The 19,217-nt window shown below is 44.7% G+C and overlaps 1 protein-coding gene across 1 annotated transcript in view; it reads right to left on the minus strand.

The window, feature by feature from the left end:
• Positions 1-19,217, minus strand: part of itga11a (integrin, alpha 11a) — a 217,425-nt gene that overhangs the window by 178,089 nt on the left and 20,119 nt on the right. The window contains exon 2 of the mRNA XM_072278053.1: positions 3,332-3,443. Within this exon, the coding sequence (XP_072134154.1) occupies positions 3,332-3,443 (112 nt within the window). The remainder of the gene's footprint in view (positions 1-3,331; positions 3,444-19,217) is intronic.

Raw genomic sequence — 19,217 nt, forward strand, 5'->3', positions numbered from 1 at the left:
ACTGAAAGGCTTTTATTCGCAGGACTCTGTGGGAGGAGCCACAGGGGCAGTCAGCAGAGGGGCGTGTCCAGACAGTTAACCCAGTTACAACACATATACATGGTTTACCACAGACAGGTCATACACTCCCAGCCCTATTATGGTCAGAGGTTCGGAGGTATTCAGAGGAAGGACCACAAAGATCTTAAAAAGACACATCTGAGCAAAGTTCGGAGGAACTTGTCGCCAACTGATCTGGAGGGACTGGGGGCAGTGTGGAAAAAGGAACAAAAATGGGAAGAGCAGAGGATCAGAATGGGGGGCGGGTGTGAGAAATAGGGCTACGTAAATTTAGGAAGCAATGTTTATGGCATTCTTTTATTTAGAGATACAGCATGGAACAGGTCCTTTCAGTCCACTGAGCTGTGCTGGCCAGCAAATTAATCCGAGAATAATCACAGGACAATTTACAATCACCAATTAGTATGTCTTTGGACCCTGGGAGGAAACCGGAGCACCTGGAGGAAACCCACATAAAGATTACCAGGTGATCTTCCTCCATTTTGTGTTGGGCTTCACCCTGGCAGCAGGGAAGGCCAAGGGTGGACAGGTCAGTGTGGGAATGAGAAGGGGAGATGAAATGGTGTGCACCTGAGAGTTCGGGATGGCCACTGCGGGCTGTGTTCGGGAGCTCTGTAAAATGGGTGCCCAGTCTGTGCTCGGTTTCACCGTTGTAGAGCAGGCCCCATCGGGAGTCACAGATGAGGTTGGAGAACGTGATGGGTGATGTTCACATTCTGAGGCCAAAGGTTGTGGCAGGAGACTTGACTGCTAACATCTAGTCTGCTACTCTAGGACACTGCCTGGAGTATAAGCTGTGCTGTCTCCTAGCTGAGATCTTCCAAGGTCCTTTAGCTCTCTCAGGTGGGCAGAGGAGATTTTTCCATTTTCCAGCCTGAAATTCGATCTTCAATTAACGGTATTAAAACAGAAAACCTGATCATTGTCACCTAATGTCTGTAAGACTCTGCTGTGGACAAATTGGCCACTATATGATTACGGGAACAACACTTCACAGGTACTTTGCTGGCTGTAAACCTCTTTGGAATATCACGAAAAAGACTTCTATAAATGAAAATCTGGTTAGTGATGCTACTAGCAACTTGACAGCTGGTTAGGGGGGGCCGATTTAAGGTACATTAATCATTTAGAATTACAGGTAGCAGAGAGAATTTGAACACCAGTCTTCTGATTGAAAACACAACATTTACCTCTGGAGATCAGCCAGGAATAAAAAACAGAGTTTCAATTTAGGGATACTTTTCTCACCTTCTCTTGAGGTGAAAGTAATTAGATCTATGGCTGCGTGGAAGGTCTGCTGGACAGATTAGCCTTGACAAGCCAAGCTGCATTTTCTCAGTCCACATTTTTGTTGGATTCTTGCATCAGGTACAGTTGCCAAAGAGGCAGCATCTGCAATTTGGCTAAACGTTCATGCACTTAATCAGGAGCTGTTTATTACCTCACACTTGCCTGACTCTGCCAGGCGGCGTTGCCAAACATGGCTCTGTGCCAAGACCAACATAAAAGAACTTGAGCAATTCATCCTGTTTTTGTGACCCAGAGTCAGTGCAAGAGTTCACACTTGCCTTGCCTTCAAACCGTGGATCGTGGTGATGGTGGGTGAGGTTTATCTGAGTGTGCTGACTGTGGTTGTGGTTGAATCTTGGGGCGAACTATTTTTCAGTTCAGACTTACTCTTAGATAGGCAGATGGCTGAGAGAAAAATGGATGTTATAAAATTACACCCTTTTGTAATAGCCATTGCTGAGCTGAGAAAAATGCTCTAGCTCTCCAATCTATCTATGTCTCTCATAATCTTATGTACCACTATCAAGTTGCTTTTTATCCAACTTTGCTCCTAAGAGGAACACCCCAGCTCACTCAACCTATCATCCTAAGACTTACTCTCCAATCCAGGCAGCATCCTGGTAAATCTCATCTGCACCTTCTCTAAAGCTTCCACATCCTTCTCATAATGAGGCGACCAGAACTGATCACAATACTCCAGGTATGGTCTAACTAGCATTTTATAGAGCTGCAATATTACCTTCTAGCTCCTGAACTCTGTCCCTGGACTACTGAAGGCCAACGCATCATTCATCCTTTTAACCATGCTGCCACCTAGTGCAGCAATTTTGAGGGATCTATGGATTTGGACGTCAAGATCCCTCTGTTCCTCCACACTCCATCTTGTCATTAACCTTATACTCTGCCTTCAAATTTGACCTTACAGAGTGCATCGCTTCACACTTTTCCAGATTGAACTCCATCTGTCATTTCTCAGCTCAGTTCTGAATCCCGTCAATGTTCCATTTCGTTAACCTACAAGATCTTCTGCATTATCCACAACACCAACCTTCATGTCATCTGCAAGCTTACTAACTCACCCTTCCATGTCCTCATCCAAGTCATTTATAAAAAGCACAAGGCAGAGCAATGTTGATCATTATCCTCCAGGCATTTTCGTGAGAAAGAATTATTCTTCATGCTGTTACAGAATATCACAAGCATCTGAGATGGAAGAAATGCTTCACTGACATTGGAAACAACCTTCAAGGGTAATCAAATCTAAGGGAATTAAAACCTGCCAGACATTCAGGAAGACCAACATTTTCCATTTATTCCAGTGAGCTGGCTTTGCTTCGGAAAGTGACATGCTGCCAAGTGCATTTAGCACTTCAGTTCTAATCTGTGGGATTCCCCATGTAATTCGTTCACCAGCCTACCGTGGATTTGGAAGATTCAAGACTCAATGATTCAAAGTATTTATTATCAAAGTATGTATAAATTATACAACCTTGAGATTTGTCTGCTTACAGGTAGCCACAAAGCAAGAAACCTGAAGGAACCCAATTAAAAAAAGATCAACACCCAATGCGCAGAGAGAGGGGGAGAGAGAGAGAGAGAGAGAGGGAGAGAGAAACCAAATCATGCAAACAATAAAAGGAAGCAACATCATTCAGAATGAAAGTGGGCCGAGAGACCTGCGGCCTGGACCAGCCGGAGCAGGCGCCAGGCCTTGTACTCGGTTCACCACACAGCAGGGCAAATCGTTGTGAAGTTCGCAGACACGATGCCCGGAGCGGCCCGGAGCAGCATATAGCCTCAGCCTCAGCCGAGGAGAGCAACACCCTGCCTCTTCAATCCACCTGGCCTGGTGTTTATATTGTCCAAACAGCGGGCTTCCGCCACAATAGGACCCAGCCGCATCAGTATGCTTTGGGCGTGGACCCCATTGCCATGTTCCAGCCTTTAGGCATCAGTTGAAAGACCGACCATTTTTGCTTACCACTTTTGCCCGCTGGCTTCATGCTGCTGAACTGTGTATCCAAACTGTGCTTCTGCAGAGCCTCTGATGATTTTTGGCCATTTCGTGTCAATGTTGAATGAGGCAGAAGGATCTGTTGGAGGAAAGAGGAAGCACTATTAGTACTGATCGTCTGAACAGCTTTTAGTTGTTCTGGAGAATAATTCACAAGCACGTGAATTGATCGGACAATCTCTTGCCAAACTCAGAACTGGGCGGCGTTCAGATGTGAGACAGGTGCAAGAAAGGTATAGAGGCTGGGCAGAGAATGGCACAGAGGCAGAGCACAGTGAGGGATGTAAACTGGGCACAGAGAACTGCCACCAAACATGGTACCATCTGGCAACCTGTTGGGATCAGATTCCAAGTTCCAAGAGTCCTTTTGCTGTTATGGCCCCACTAAACTGAATCACAGATGTCAATAGGAAAAATGAATGATAAAACCTGGATTCCTACAAATCCCCATGCAGACCGAACACAATAACTCACTTATAGCCATTCCCAGACATAAATAGTGCTGAATGATGTGTGATTGCCTTTGAATACAGGAGGTTCGGAAAGAACAGAATACCTGAGGTATACTTTGCCCGGAACTTCCTGTCGTTTGAAGCCGAATCTGTGACTTGAATGAAAAGAACTATGTTTGATATCTCACAATTTCTAACAGCATCCAGGTCATTTACAAGGATCAATGCCTCAAAAAGGCAGCATCCATTAAGGACCCCCATCACCCAGGACATGCCCTCTTCTCATTGCTACCATCAGGGAGGAGGTACAGGAGCCTGAAGGCACACACTCAGTGTTTCAGGAACAGCCACTTCCCCTTTGCCATCAAATTTCTGAATGGACATTGAATGGACACAAACACTACCTCAATATTTATTTAATTATATATATATATACACATACACACACGCACACACACATATATACACACTTCTTACTGTAATTCATGTATTATTCATATTTTTATGTATTGCAATCTACTGCAGCTACATAACAACAAATTTCATGATATATGCTGGTGAGGTTAAACCTGATTCTGGTTGTGAGCCTGAGCAAAAATTCCCTCACTTATAGCACAAAGTAACTTCTTTAGAGTATCAATGGGAACTACTGCACCTGCCATCTCCGAGCTTCTCACTTCAACCCCTCTCCCCCCGCCCCCACCCACCTTCCCTCCACCTGGTTTCACTCATCACTTACACACAAGATATTCTGGCAGATGCTGGAAATCCAGAGCAATGCACACAAAATGCTGGAGGAACTCAGCAGGCCAGGCAACATCTATGGAGAGGAATAATATGCAGTCGATGTTTCGGGCTGAGACTCTTCATCGGGACTGGAAAAGACGGGGGAAGAAGCCAGAATAAGAATGTTGAGGGAGGTGGGGGAGAGGAAGGGCCTCGTGCTGACAGGTGAGAGCGAATATTTTGCAAATGCTGGAAATCTAGAGCAATACACACAAAAACCTGGATGACCTCAACAGGTCAGGCAACATCTGCGGAGAAGAACAAACAATCAACATTTCATGCCGAGACCTTTCATTACCTGCCAGCTTGTGCTCCTACCCCTCATGCCACCTTCTTACTCTGGCTTCTCTCCTCTCCATTTCTGGTCACGATGAAGGATTTCGGCCCAAAATAGTCATAGTCATAGTCATAGTCATACTCTATTGACCCTGGGGGAAATTGGTTAAAATGTTGATTGCGCATTTTGAGTGTGTTGCTCTGGATTCCCAGCACCTGGAGAATCTCTTGTGTCTGAGGTATCAATGACTATCTTTCTTCCCTTGTTATCCCTGGATGGCAATCTCTTGACATATCAGCATTTAAACTCATCACCCTCTGCCAGTGTACTGGTAATGGCTGCCTTGGATGAGCTGGGGTTTCCTCCAATTAAACGGTGGAAATAGAATAGAATAGAACTTTATTGTCATTGCTCAAGCCAACGAGATTGTGGTGCTACTCCAGTCCATGCAAAACAGATGTTTACAATTCATGCGGTACAGCTTAATAATAAAAAATAAAAATATTCCCATATTTACATGCAACAAGTGACTTTAATAATCCATCACACTCAAGGGCATTGGCAAGCCGGGGCATAGTATTATTCAACTGCACAACAGCCCTCGGAAAGAAGCTGTTTTTCATTCTTACTGTCTTGGCTAAGATGTTCCTGTATCTCCTACCAGGTGGCAGGAGATTGAATAGACTGTGTCCGGGATGGGACGGGTCTTTAATGATGTTAAAAGTGTGCCGTAGGCATCGAGAGTTGTAGATGGTCTCCAGGTCTGGTAGCTGAGTCCCAGTGATGTGCTGAGCCGTCCTAGTCACCCGTTGGAGAGCTTTGTGATCTGTCTTGCTGCAGCTGGTGTACCATGCAGTCAGTATGCTCTCTGTCACACATTGATAAAAATTGTCCAAACAACAGGAATTCTGCAGATGCTGGAAATTCAAGTAACACACATCAAAGTTGCTGGTGAACGCAGCAGGCCAGGCAGCATCTCTAGGAAGAGGTACAGTCGACGTTTCAGGCTGAGACCCTTCGTCAGGACTAGCTGAAGGAAGAGCTAGTAAGAGATTTGAAAGTGGGAGGGGGAGGGGGAGATCCAGAATGATAGGAGAAGACAGGGGGGGGGGCATGGAGCCAAGAGCTGGACAGGTGACTGGCAAAGGGGATATGAGAGGATCATGGGACAGGAGGCCAAGGGAGAAAGAAAGGGGGGGGAACCCAGAGGATGGGCAAGGGGTATATTCAAAGGGATAGAGGGAGAAATAGGCGAGTGAGAGAAAGAATGTGTGTATAAAAATAAATAACGGATGGGGTACGAGGGGGAGGTGGGCCATTAGCGGAAGTTAGAGAAGTCGATGTTCATGGCATCAGGTTGGAGGCTACCCAGACGGAATATAAGGTGTCGTTCCTCCAACCTGAGTATGGCTTCATCTTGGACAGTAGAATTGGCCAGTAGTTTTTGGGGCACAATAGCACTCCTTAAGCACCTCATGTAGTACAGTTGCTAGAAGCCAGCAACCATCATCACCTGGCCAAAACAGCACAAATTCTGTAGTGTCACCATCTGCAGTGATTGCCATTCCTTCAACAACCATTGCCTTATTCAAACAGACGGATAAGTTAAATCAGACTGAATTGTGTTTTCAAAACTGAGCTGGGATCCCAATCTCATTATACTTCCTTGCCTGCCTCTCTGAAAGCAATCCCTTCGGATCCTGCATTGCTCTTTATCTCCTTAGTTTGGACTGTGCCAACGATCTTCTGTTCGCTCTGCCATTCTTTATACAACTTAACCCTGCCAGATTTGGGTCAACAACCTTAGGTGTCAACTCTGTTTCTCTGTCCACAGAGGCTGCACAGTCTGCTGAGGGCTCATCACGTTTTCTCCTTCTGGAGCTGGGAGACTGTCCGTGTGAGTGGGTGGGAGGGAGGAAACAGGCTTGTTTTACTGGGAATTTTTTGCTCCATGTGTTCTGTTGCGTTGTGCCAAACAATGCGAGCATGCTATGTTGGCACTAGGATATGTGGTGACACTTTTGGGCTGCCCCAGCACATCCTTGGGTGTGTTGGTTGTTAATGGCCAAGTCGTTGGGTATATTTAAGGCAGAGTTTAATAGATTCTTGATTAATCAGGGCATGAAGTGATACGGGGAGAAGGCAGAAGATTGGGACTAAGTGGGAAATGGATCAGCAATGATGAAATGGCAGAGCAGACTCGATGGGCTTAATTCTGCTCCTATATCTTATGATCTTAATCACATAATGAATTCCACTATATGTTTCCAGGTACATGTGACAAATAAATCTGCATCCAAATCTGTCTAGTTCTGATTTCCAAGATGGACCATGTAGAATGGAAATAGGCCCTTCGGCCCAACATCTTCATGTTATCAGATGTCTATCCCTCCTCCATCTGCCTATCATCCTTCCTGATCTAGATCCACCTATCGCTTGCCAGCTCTTGCTGCTCTGCTTCCTGCCACCTGGATATCGTCTCTAATCTCAGTCCAGATGAAGAGCCTTGACCTAAAAATGTTGAATGTCCATTTCATTCCTCAAATGCGGTCTGACCTACTGAGTTCCTCCATTATTTTGTTTTGCTATTCTAGACTCTAGAGATTGCAGTTTCTGTTGTTTCCAGCTGTTCCGTACTTGGCCCAGAACCTTTGATGCTGTGGTGTTTCAAGTTCCAGCTAAATTCTTCTGAACTGCTGTGAGCATACTTCCTACCACCACTGCTTCAGGCAGTGCATTTTTCCACTTCTGTGATTTTACATCCCAGAACAATATGGTCTTTTTTCCTACTTGATCTCTTGTCACCCAAGTTATCGGTTCCTCGACACTCATCACTTTAAGTTTCAGCTTCTGATCCGTTGTCAGCTGTGGCTTGGCTGGTAGCTATTTCCCTTAGAATCGGAAGGTTGTGAGGTTGAAGCTCCACTTTAGGAGCAGGCACACGGAATGCTTTCCTGCTCACGGAGCTGTCTTTTGAAAGAGATCTTAAAGTGAGGTCGAAAGTTGAAAGTTGAGTTTATTGCCATCTGCATAAATACATACCTGCACAGGTGCAATGAAAAGCTTACACACAGTAGCATCGCAGGCACATCAAGCTCAAGTTCAAGTGTCATTGTCATTCTACCATACATGAATATCAACGAGTACAGCCAAATGAAACAGCGTAACTCTGCAGCCAAGGTGCACAACACAGTACCAAAAGTCATACACAGCACAAGGCACGTAAAGCACATATAAGAGAGCAGTAAGCACACAGTCACACAAAAAGGTATATAATATAGCACAAGTCCCTGAGTCCATGAATGTTGTTGGCAAGAAAAAGCACACAGCTGTTTGTAGATGAATGGAATCAAGCTTGTCTTTCTCCGAGCGCACACTGGAGAGCAGCACTGATGCCAGCATGGATGCCCCGCCACACCACCTTCGGTGTTATCTCTCCAGGCTGGCTGCGACAGGCGACGTAGCAGCTTTAGGCCCAGTCCACACTACAACCAAGGCCGCACAGCTTTCCTGCCGTCAGTCCCTCCAATAAACCAGCGAACCGGACTTGCAGTGTTCCGCACCACCAATGCCCGGCAGGGTCTTGCAATCACAAGAAGAGTGACTAAGACAATCACTCACTGTCAGACTGCACACCGCGTTCGCGCACTGACTCTGAGTCCCTCTCTGCAGCAGACAGCAACATAGTTCACACCAAGTCCAGCTCTTCTGTGAACAAGCAACTCGAGGATGCGGTAGGGCTACAGCACTTGAAGTTCTGAACATCCAGCTGTGTCTTCCGATTGTAAAAAAGATGTTTTAAAAAAGGTAACAACACCTTTGGTTGGCCCTGTAGAAGCCGCTGTGCCTGAGCTCGCTGCTGTCTTACATTGCATCATAAAAGCACAAAGATCAAAGGGACTGCTAAAAGAAGTTAGTATGCTAGAGTCATTAAAAAATTCTAAATATCTAGTATGTTCGAGTCACAGAAAAAGATCAAAGAGGAATGGTTGCCGGACCTTTGAGAATTCGATGTCTGTGCTGCCAGATTGAAGCATTCTTTGTTGCTCAGAGTGTGGAATGAGCTGCCTCCTGAAGTGGCAGTTTCACTTGTAACATTTAAGAGAAGTTTGTCTGTACATGGATGGGAGGGGTATTGAGGCCTGTGGTCCAGGTGTAGGCCGAGGGGACTTGGCAGAAGATCGGGTCAGCGTGGACAAGATGGGATGAACAGCCTGCTTCTCAATAATTCAGGCTGTCAGAGGTTATGGAGAGAAGGCAGGGGACTGGGGTTGAGAGGGATAATAAATCAGCCATGATTGAATGAACTAATTCTTTCCTACGTCTTGTGGTCTTTCTGTGCTATTTATTTATCAAGATATAGTGCAGAATAGGCCCTTCTGGCCCTCTGAGCCATGCTGCCTAGCAACCACTTCACAGGACAATTAACAATGACCAACTATCCCATCAGCCCATATGTCTTTGGACTGTGGGAGGAAACAAGAGGACCTGGAGGAAACCCACAGGGGCACAGGGAGAATGTATAAACTCCTTACAGACAGTGGCAGGAATTGAATGCAGGTAGCTGGTACTGTAAAGCGTTGTGCTAACTGCTGTGCTGTAGCACCTTATGATAGCAACTCTAACATACTAACTACTTTTAGCAAGTTACTACTCTTGATAAAACACTGGAAATGTTTGCGTCCAGGTTTCTGAACCTGGTTCTGTGGGACCTTAGCTGAAGTGTTTTTTTTCCCAAAAGAACAGGCAGCATCCACAGAGGGAATTGGAGAACTGATGTTCTGAGTCAAAGACCTTCATCTGGACTTCTAACTTGGAGCAGGATTAGAGTAAAGAATGGGTACTTGATGGTTTGCTTAGAGTTGGTCCATGACTCCCTTTGACCCCATTCGCGTATTCTCAATCCTCATAGAATCGCAGAATGGCAAGCACAGAAAGAGGCAGGTTGGCCCACCTAGTTTTCCCTCCCATTGCTGCACTCTGCCATTAGCAGGTACACACCATCCAGAGCCCCACTGTCCTCTCCCTTCTTCAACTTCTGCCTATACTTCTCACTGCCTCAGTACAACAGCCAGCACAATCAAAGACCCCACCTACCCCGTACGTTCCCCCTTCTCCCCTCTCCCATCGGACAGAAGATACAAAAGCCCAAAAGCATGTGCATCCAGCCCTGCATCACTGTCATCAGTCTCTTGAATAGACCTCTTGTACAATAAGGTCGACACTTGGCCTTACAATCTTCCTAGTTATAATCTTGCACTTTATTTTTTACCTGCACTGCACTCTTTCAGTAGCTGTTACACTTTATTCTGCATTCCCTTTTGTTTTGGGGGGTGGGGGTGAGAATATAAAAACAAATATGGAAGGCTGAGGCTTTATAAGATATTGGTTAGACCACATTTAGAGCATGGCTATAGAGATAGATATGTAAATAAATAATACTGAGAACATGGGTTGTAGGTTCCTTGAAAGTGAGTCCATAGATTGTGGAATCAGTTCAGAGCTGAGGTGAGCGAAGTTATCCATGTTGGTTCAGGAGCCTGATTGTTTCTGAACCTGGTTCTGTGGGACTTGCAGCTCCCGTGCCCCTTGGTCATTGCAGCAATGAGAAGAGAGAACAGTCTGGATGGTGGATGCTGCTTTCTTGTGGTAGTGCTCCTGGTCGATGTGGTCAATGGTGGGGCTGCCCCCCCAGCAAATCCTTTGGTTGTGTTGATTGCTAACGCAAATCCGAATCTGAATCTGAAGGCAGGACAGAGAGACTGAGGGGAACGTTGGGAACAGGACCTGAATCCCATTTCAGTGCATTCATTGGAATAGATAAAGAAAGAGGGGAGGTAGTGAATCTCCGGGTTGCCAGACTGTCGCTCTTCAGTAGCAGAACGGAATGCAGCCTTATTGAGTTGGCAAGCATGCATCACTGAGTAAATCCTGACTTACACCATTTATCCATCTCTTGGCTCCATGCCTTCCCTTCACGTCCATTAAGAAGATGTCAATCCAGTTAAAGTGAAAAGATGGCTTGTGTGAATGCTTTTCCCTTCCTGCTCAATGGTATGCTTGTTGATCTGGCTCGACAGGGTTAAGGTAAAACTATTTTCTCTTTTCCTTCGGGAGAAGCAGCCAGATCGCCACAACTGTGTGAGTTAACTGAGTTAGTGACTTGGTGACTGGAGTCTGGCCAAAAAGGCAGCACTCCAGTCCAAACCTAAGCTAGGAAAAATAAACCTCTATTCTGAGCCACAGTGCCCTGCCAGCTTTACTTTATAGCTCCACGCACTAATTTTCCTGAAGCTGACCATTCATCTCTCAGTCTCTCCTGTCTCCCTTGTTCAAAGAATTAGAGTCGTAGAATATCACAGCACAGAAACAGGCCCTTTGACCCATCTGGTCTTCTGCCTAGTCCAGTCTACCTTCGCTTGGACTACAGCTCTCTATATCCCTCTCATCCATGTACCTATCCAAACTTCTCTTATACATTACACTTGAACCTTCATCTACCACTTCTACTGGCAGTGTGTTCCATACTTGCACCACCATCTGAGTGAAGAAGCTCCCCCTCAGATTCACCTCAAATATTTCATCTTTCACTCTAAACCTATGACTTCCATTTCTAGTTTCTCCGACTTCAATGGGAAAAACCTTCTTGCATTTACCCTATCTGTACCTCTATCAAATCTCCCCTCATTCTCCTACACTCCAGGGACAAGTCTTACGGGGCTTGATGAGCTGATGCAGACACAGGGTGTCCAGCAACAGATGTCATAGTTCCAAAATAAGATGTTGGTCACTCAGGGCTAATATGCTTATTAATTATACGCTATTTCCCTTTTTACTTGTATTTTCCAAATCAAATGTTGCCCTTCCCCCCACCTCTCATTCCGAGGATATTTAACTAATGTTCAGGTGGTTGCCATGGGTGATGGGTTATTCATCAAAGTTCCCTCCAAGGCAAAGTCAGTCCTTCAGAGTCAATGTCATGTCCTCCCCCAATCTGGCAGGGTGAATGTGTTTAAATCACAGAATGAGTTGTTCCTCACTATCCATGACTGTTCTCCAGCCCCCGGTCTCTGATCCGCACTGGAAGTGAAGAAACACGACATTGTCCAGGAGAAACGATCACCAGAGAGCAGAGGGTTAAGGTGCCTGGAAAAGGACCAGATGCAAGCTAAGGGAAAATGCTGGAGGAATCATGAAATGATTGAAAAACACAAAGAAAACTGGATTATTACTTGGAAAGCAGACTTACAAAATAGGAGTGGGAATGGGGCTGACTGGATTGCTCTTGAAAAGAATTGGCATAGTCTCAGTTCACTAAGTGGCCTTGTTCTGTACTGAACTATTCACTTACTCCATGGAACCTCCCACAGTCAATCCCAATTAAGGGTAGTTCCAGGCATGAGGAACAGGAATACAAAACGAAAGGTCTTTATCCCAATCCACACAGAGATACGAAAGGCCAGTAACACACATCAAAGTTGCTGGTGAACGCAGCAGGCCAGGCAGCATCTCTAGGAAGAGGTGCAGTCGACGTTTCAGGCCGAGACCCTTCGTCAGGACTAACTGAAGGAAGAGTGAGTAAGAGATTTGAAAGTTGGAGGGGGAGGGGGAGATCCAAAATGATAGGAGATAGGATCACCTGTCCAGCTCTTGGCTCCATCCCTCCCCCTCCTGACATATATGTGAGTGATGGTAAAACTGATTCTGATATGGGTCTCTATTAAGGACTGGGAGTGGGAAGGGAGCAGGGAGAGGGGAATCATGGTTGGGAAAAGGGGAAGGGAGAGGGGAAGGAACAGGAAGCACCAGAGAGACATTCTGTAATGATCACTAAACAAATTGTTTGGAACCAAATGACCTTGGCTGGTGTCTTAGGGCTGAGTGTATCTGCACCCTTGCCACCATCCCTCCCGTCCACCCTGGCAGTCTTCTCTGTCCACCTGTCCCATACCCCTCCTACAGCACAGCACCCTTTGCACCCCCCACCCCCCCCCCAGATTTACCAATGCAATTTGTCTCTAAGTTGACAAAACTGTGCAAAAGTCTTAGGCACCTTAGCTATATATACATGCCTAAGACCTTTGCACAGTACTCTATTTCCTACTCATCGAGATAGCATGAATGTTGATATTTTTAGCAAAGCACTGAAAGGCCAAACACCAACCACATATCCAGTGGCTCATTACCAAGATGTCACAGACTGAGTGGGAAGATTAACAGCCAGACTCAACTTTCTGCTCAAGTGGAGTGTAAATTGAGCTTTCAATCTCACATAGTGTTTAAAAAGATAAAGATTAGCTTTATCTGCCACATGTGCATCGAGACATACAGCGAAATGTGTTGCTTTGCATTAACAACCAACACAGTCCGATGATGTGCTGGGGGCAGCCCACAAGTGCCACTATGCTTCCACCATCATCACAGCATGTCCACAATTTACTAATCCTAACGTGCACGTCTTTGAAATGCGGGAGCGAACCAGAACAGACAGAAGAAACCCATGTGATCATGGGGAGCATCCGGAAACTCCTCACATCAACGGCGGGAATTGAACCCTGACATGTTGGCACTGTAAAGCGGTATGTTAACTACTGCACTATCGTGTCATCCCTAGTGTTCAATGCAGTGTAAGCACAATCAAAAAGTGTTAGAGGCGGAATGCAATCAAATGACAAATCAAAACCCCAAGTCATACCTTCACATTCCTACTACCCAGAATCCATTAATTTGCTGATAGTTTATTATGAACTCCTCAGATGGTTACCTCGGATCAATGGAGAGAAATTATCCCATGTATCTCTCTCTCTCTCTCTCTCACACACACACACACACACACACGGATGTTAAGATCAGATTGACACCCCATTCTGCCATTGTGTTATTCAGTTTGAACCAGGTTGGATAGGCAAAAAGAATACAGACCACTTGCCTCCACGTGAGATGGCAGGAGCTAACAGCATCAGGGCTATGTACTGAAGACAGTCTGGTTACCCAAGCAGCCAGCAGAACCTCGGAGAAACAGAATTGCAGAGAAGCGGAATGGCAGGATAATACAACACCTCCAAAGGGGAGGGAAATAGATGGAAAATATTAATGTTATGACTCAGAATCATGAAGCCCTTAACAATCAAGTTTGAAACATAGCTATCATTTTGAAATGTAATTTTCATCAACAATCGTGTGGGATCCATCATATAACGCCATAATACATAGGAGCAGAATTAGGCCATTCAGCCGTTGAGTCGTGGTTGATTTATTATTCTTCTCAACTCCATTTTTCTGCCTTCTCCTCGCAACCTTTGATGACCTTACTAATCAAGAAACTATCACCCTCCACTTTAAATACCCCCAATGACTTGTCCTCCACAGCCGTCAGTGGCAATGAATTCCACAGATTCACCACCCTCTGGCTAAAGAATTTCCTCCTCATCTCTGTTCTAAAGATCAATATTTGTATTCCGAGGCTGTGCCCTCTGGTCCTTGCCTCCCCCACTACTGGAAACATCCTCTCCTCATCCACTCCATCTAGGCCTTTCAACATTTGATAGGTTTCAATGAGATCCCCCCCATTCTAAACTCCAGCAAGTACAGGCCTAGAGCCTGTAATCGTTACACTAACGATCAGTGTAATGCCATTACAGCACCAGTGATTCGGGATCAATCCTTGCCCCTGTCTGTAAGAAGTTTTTATGTTCATCCTGTGACCGTGTGGGTTTCCTCCAGGTACTCTGGTTTCCTCCCACATTTCTCATGCATAGTGCAGGAAATGCTGCAGCCTATTTATGCACAGCAAGCTCCCACAAATATACCTGAGTTTTGACTAAATAACTAGATTTAACCATTTGAGAGATAAATATTGGCCTGGACATCAAGGAGATCTCCCCTATCTCTTCAAGATAATGCCACATGTTTTTCACATTGGAAAGCAGATAGGACTTTTAATAAAGAGACAGCATGGTAGCACTGGGGTAGCGTAATGATTAGTGTAATGCCATTACAGCACCAGTGACCTGGAATCAATTCTTGCCCCTGTCTGTAAGAAGTTTGTATGTTCACCCTGTGACCGCGTGGGTTTCCTCCAGGTATTGTGGTTTCCTCCCACATTCCAAAGGCGTACAGGCTAGCAGGTTAATTTATGAGCATAGCTGGCCGGCATGGTGTCATTGGGTTTGAATGCCTGTTACCATGCTGTATCTCTGCATAAACAAATAAACAAACAAATAAATAGATAAATATCAAAAGGAGACTCTTCAACAGTATACCTCTCCCTCAATACCGCAAAGTAGGATCAATGTGGATTTTCTGTTGCTGTCTCAAGAGTGGGATTTGATTCCGAGGGAATCATAAGCATAAGAAAATCTGCCGATGCTGGGAGTCCAAAGCAGCACACACAAAATGCTGGAGGAATTCAGCAGGTCACGCATCATCTATGGGAATGAAGAAGTAGTCGACCTTAGCCCGAAATGTCGACTATCTATTCCTTTCCATAGATGCTGCCTGACTTGTTGAGTTTTTCCAGCATTTTGTGTCTGTTGCTTTGATTCAGAGGGAATCTATTGTTTCAAAGTAAGTTCAAATTCAAAGTAAATTCAAACTCAAAGTACATTTATTATCAAAGTATCTATGCGTCACCACATTTATTTATTTATTTATTGAGATACTGCGCGAATAGTTCTAAAGTTAGTCAGCTCCAACTTGGGTACTAGTCTCTGTAGTTTTGAAGACACCTACAATGAGTGGTGCCTCAGAAAGGCAGCGTCCGTCACTAATGACTCCAATCACCCAGGACATTCCCTCTTCTCATCGTTACAGTCGGGAAGGAGGTACAGAAACCTGAAGGCACACACACAGTGATTCAGGAACAGCTTCTTCCTCTCTGTTATCTGATTCCTCAATGGACGTTGAACCCATGAACACTACCTCACTCTTTTTTAATATGTTATTGCTGTTTAGCATTATTTATAATCTATTTATTATACATATATATATACTTACTGTAATTGATTGATTTATTTATTTTTTTCTTTCTATATTATCATGTATTACATTGTACTGCCACTGCTAAGTTAACAAATTTCATGACACATGCCGGCGAGAATAAACCTGATTCTGAATAGGCTCTTCCACCACTTCAAGCTGCACCAGCCAGCAATGCTCGATTTAACCCTAATCTAATCACGGGACAATTTACAATGGCCAATTAACCTACCATCCGGTACTATAAGACTATAAGATGTCTTTGGACTGTGGGAAGAAACCAGAGTACCTGGAGGAAACCGACATGGTCACAGGAAGAATGTACAAACTCCTTACAAGCAGTGGTGGGAATTGAACCTGGGTCATCTGTACAGTAAAGCATTGTGCTAACCACTACACTGCAGTGCCACCCTGTACCAACTTGAGAGTCATTTCTTGCAGGCATTTATGGGAACATAAAGAGATACAAAAGAATTTTATGAAAAACTATAATAACAAACTATAACCAGCAAAGACTGACAAACAGCCAAAAGAAAACAAATCATAAATAATAATAAACATTTTAAAAACTAATAAATAATACGAGAATTGCAGAGTCCTTGAAAGTGAGTCTTTAGGTTGTGGAATCAGTTCAGAATTGAGGTGAGTGAAGTTGTCCACCTGGTTCAGGAGTCTGATGGTTGAAGCATTAACCTAGTGTTGTGTACCTTCTGCCCTATTTTAGTAGCGAGATATAAGAATGCCAATAACTGAGCCACAGTTGACATATTTATGGAATATGTCAAACTCCTTACAGACAGCTGCAGGATTTGAACCGTGCCACCCTATATTACCTTGAGAGCGCTCTGCTCACCACTATGTCATAGAGTCATAGAACACTACAACCTATCTAGTCCATGGTGAATTACTATCTCTCTAGTCCCATCGATGTCCACCGGGACCATAGCCCTCCCATCCATGTACTTATCCAAATTTCTCTTCAATGTTGAAATGAAACTCATATCCACCACTTCTGCTGACAGCTCATTCCACACTCTCACTGCCCTCTGAGTGAAGAAGCTTCCCCTCATGTTCCCCTTAAGCATTTCACCTTTCACCTTTAACCTGTTATCTGTAGTTCCAGTCTTGCCAAACCTCAGTAGAAAAAGCCTGCTTGCATTTACCCTGTCTATACCCCTCATAATTTTATATACCTGTGGTAAACCATGCATATAGGTTGTAACCAGGTTACCTGTCTGGACATGTCTGGACACGCCCCTCTGCTGACTGCTCCTGTGGCTCCTCCCACAGACCCCTGAATAAAGGTGATTGTGCCACTGCTCCTCCCTCAGTCCAGGACAGATACTCAGCATGGACGTTGGTCCATTTACTGTTAATATTAGCCTTTCACTATTTACTCTACTTCCAGTCTTTTGCAGTAATTGATAGTGCATCAATACCTCTATCAAATCACCTGTCATTCCCCTAAACTCCAGGGAATAAAGGCCTAAGATATTCAACTTTTCCCTATAACTCAGGTCCTCAAGGCCTGGCAAAATCCTTAAACATTTTCGCTGCACTCTTTCAATCTTATTCATATCTTTCCTGTGGATACGTGTCTAGATCTTCATAGGATACTCCAAATTAGGTCTCACCTACATCCTATACAACTTCAGCATAACATCCCAACTCCTCACTCCTCCTGTTCACTGCTTTGCTGCTCTGTCTGTCCTCACTCAATGGCATTAGGACTGTTTGCAGGTTCTCAACAGGCCAGTCATGGACCTTAGTGCAGTGTCACACATTAAATATAACAGCGCACTGAATTTCCAGCAGAAGTTAGCTGCTCGGCTCCTCGAGTTGGCAAATCAGCCTCAGGCCTCATCTCCACTTCTGCACCAATTCCTCACAATCCTCAGCTCCCTGAACTTTGATGCAAACAATGTATTTCACTGTATGTTTCAAAGTTTAAAGTAAATTTATTATCAAAGTCACCAGATACTACTCTGAGATTCATTTCTTGGTCTATCAGAAATTCGTCTACTTCCTCAGAGCAAAGGAGCAGAAAAAGTGTACAGGTTTTCTGAGCTAATTACTGGGACAGTTGAGCCCGAGTGGCGCATACTGGATCTCTTACAAGCAATGGCAATATATAAATAATTGGACATAAGGTGAAAAACAGTGTGACAAAAGTAAGTTTTGAAAGCAGCAATGGTTTGTTGAATGTGAGGTCCATACAAATAAATAAATAAACTTTTTACTTCAAAGGCAGATTGGGCTGAAGTTTCTGTCACCCTGTCCATGAGGCAAATCATAAAGCATACCAACAGCAAGCTCACTGATAAGACTCGGAAAGATCTGATGAGGGAAATAAGCCAGCAAGACGCCGTAGCGATTAGCGCAATGCATTAGAGCATCACCGATCAGAGTTCAACTCCCCCTACTGTCTGTAAGGAGTTTGTATGTTCTCCCCATGACCACATGGGTTTCCTCTGGGTGCTCCTGTTTCCTCCCACATTCCAAAGACATAGGGATTAGGATGAGTAAGTTGTGAGCATGCTACGTTGGCACCAGAAGCGTGGCGACTCTTGCAGGATGCCCCCATGCCGGACTGTGTTGGTCATTAACACAAACGATGTATTTCACTGTATATGTGACAAATAAAACTAAACTTTAAAATCAAGCTAATCTTTAAATCTTTTAAAAATATGCCCTAAGGTACAGTGAAAAAACTTCTGTTTTATGTGCCATCCACACAGATAATTTCATCACATCAGTGCACTGAAGTAGTGCAAGGAAACAGCAATAAAAGCCCATAGTTACAGAGAAAGTGCCATGCAGTTTGAGTGAGCTGGGGCTTTTCACTTTGGACCAAAGGAAGATGAGAGGTAAATCATAAACAGGAGAGAGCCTACAGATGTTGGAAATCCAAAGCAACACGCACAAAAGGCTAGAGGAACTCAACAGGCCAGGCAGCATCTCTGGAAATGAATAAACAGTCGACATTTTGAACTGAGAGCCCTTCTTCAGGATGGAGAAGGAAGGTGGAGGATGCCCGAATAAAAAGGTAGGGGGAGGGAGAAGGAGGCTAACAAGAAAGTAATAGAAGGTGATACCAACAAGAGAAAATCTGCACGTGCTGGAAATCCAAACCAACACACATAAAGTGCTGGAGGAACTCAGCAGGCCAGGCAGCATCTATGGAAAAAGCACAGCCGATGTCTCGGGCTGAAACCCTTCAGCAGGACCGGAGAAAAAAAGCTGAGGAGTAGATTTGAAAGGTGGGGGAGGGAAGAGAGAAACACCAGGCGATAGGTGAGACTTGGAGAGGAAGGGATGAAGCAAAGAGCTAGGAAGTTGATTGATGAAAGAGACAGAAAGC

The sequence above is a fragment of the Mobula birostris genome, chromosome 14 (assembly GCF_030028105.1).
Source record: "Mobula birostris isolate sMobBir1 chromosome 14, sMobBir1.hap1, whole genome shotgun sequence".
Taxonomy (NCBI): Eukaryota; Metazoa; Chordata; class Chondrichthyes; order Myliobatiformes; family Myliobatidae; genus Mobula; species Mobula birostris.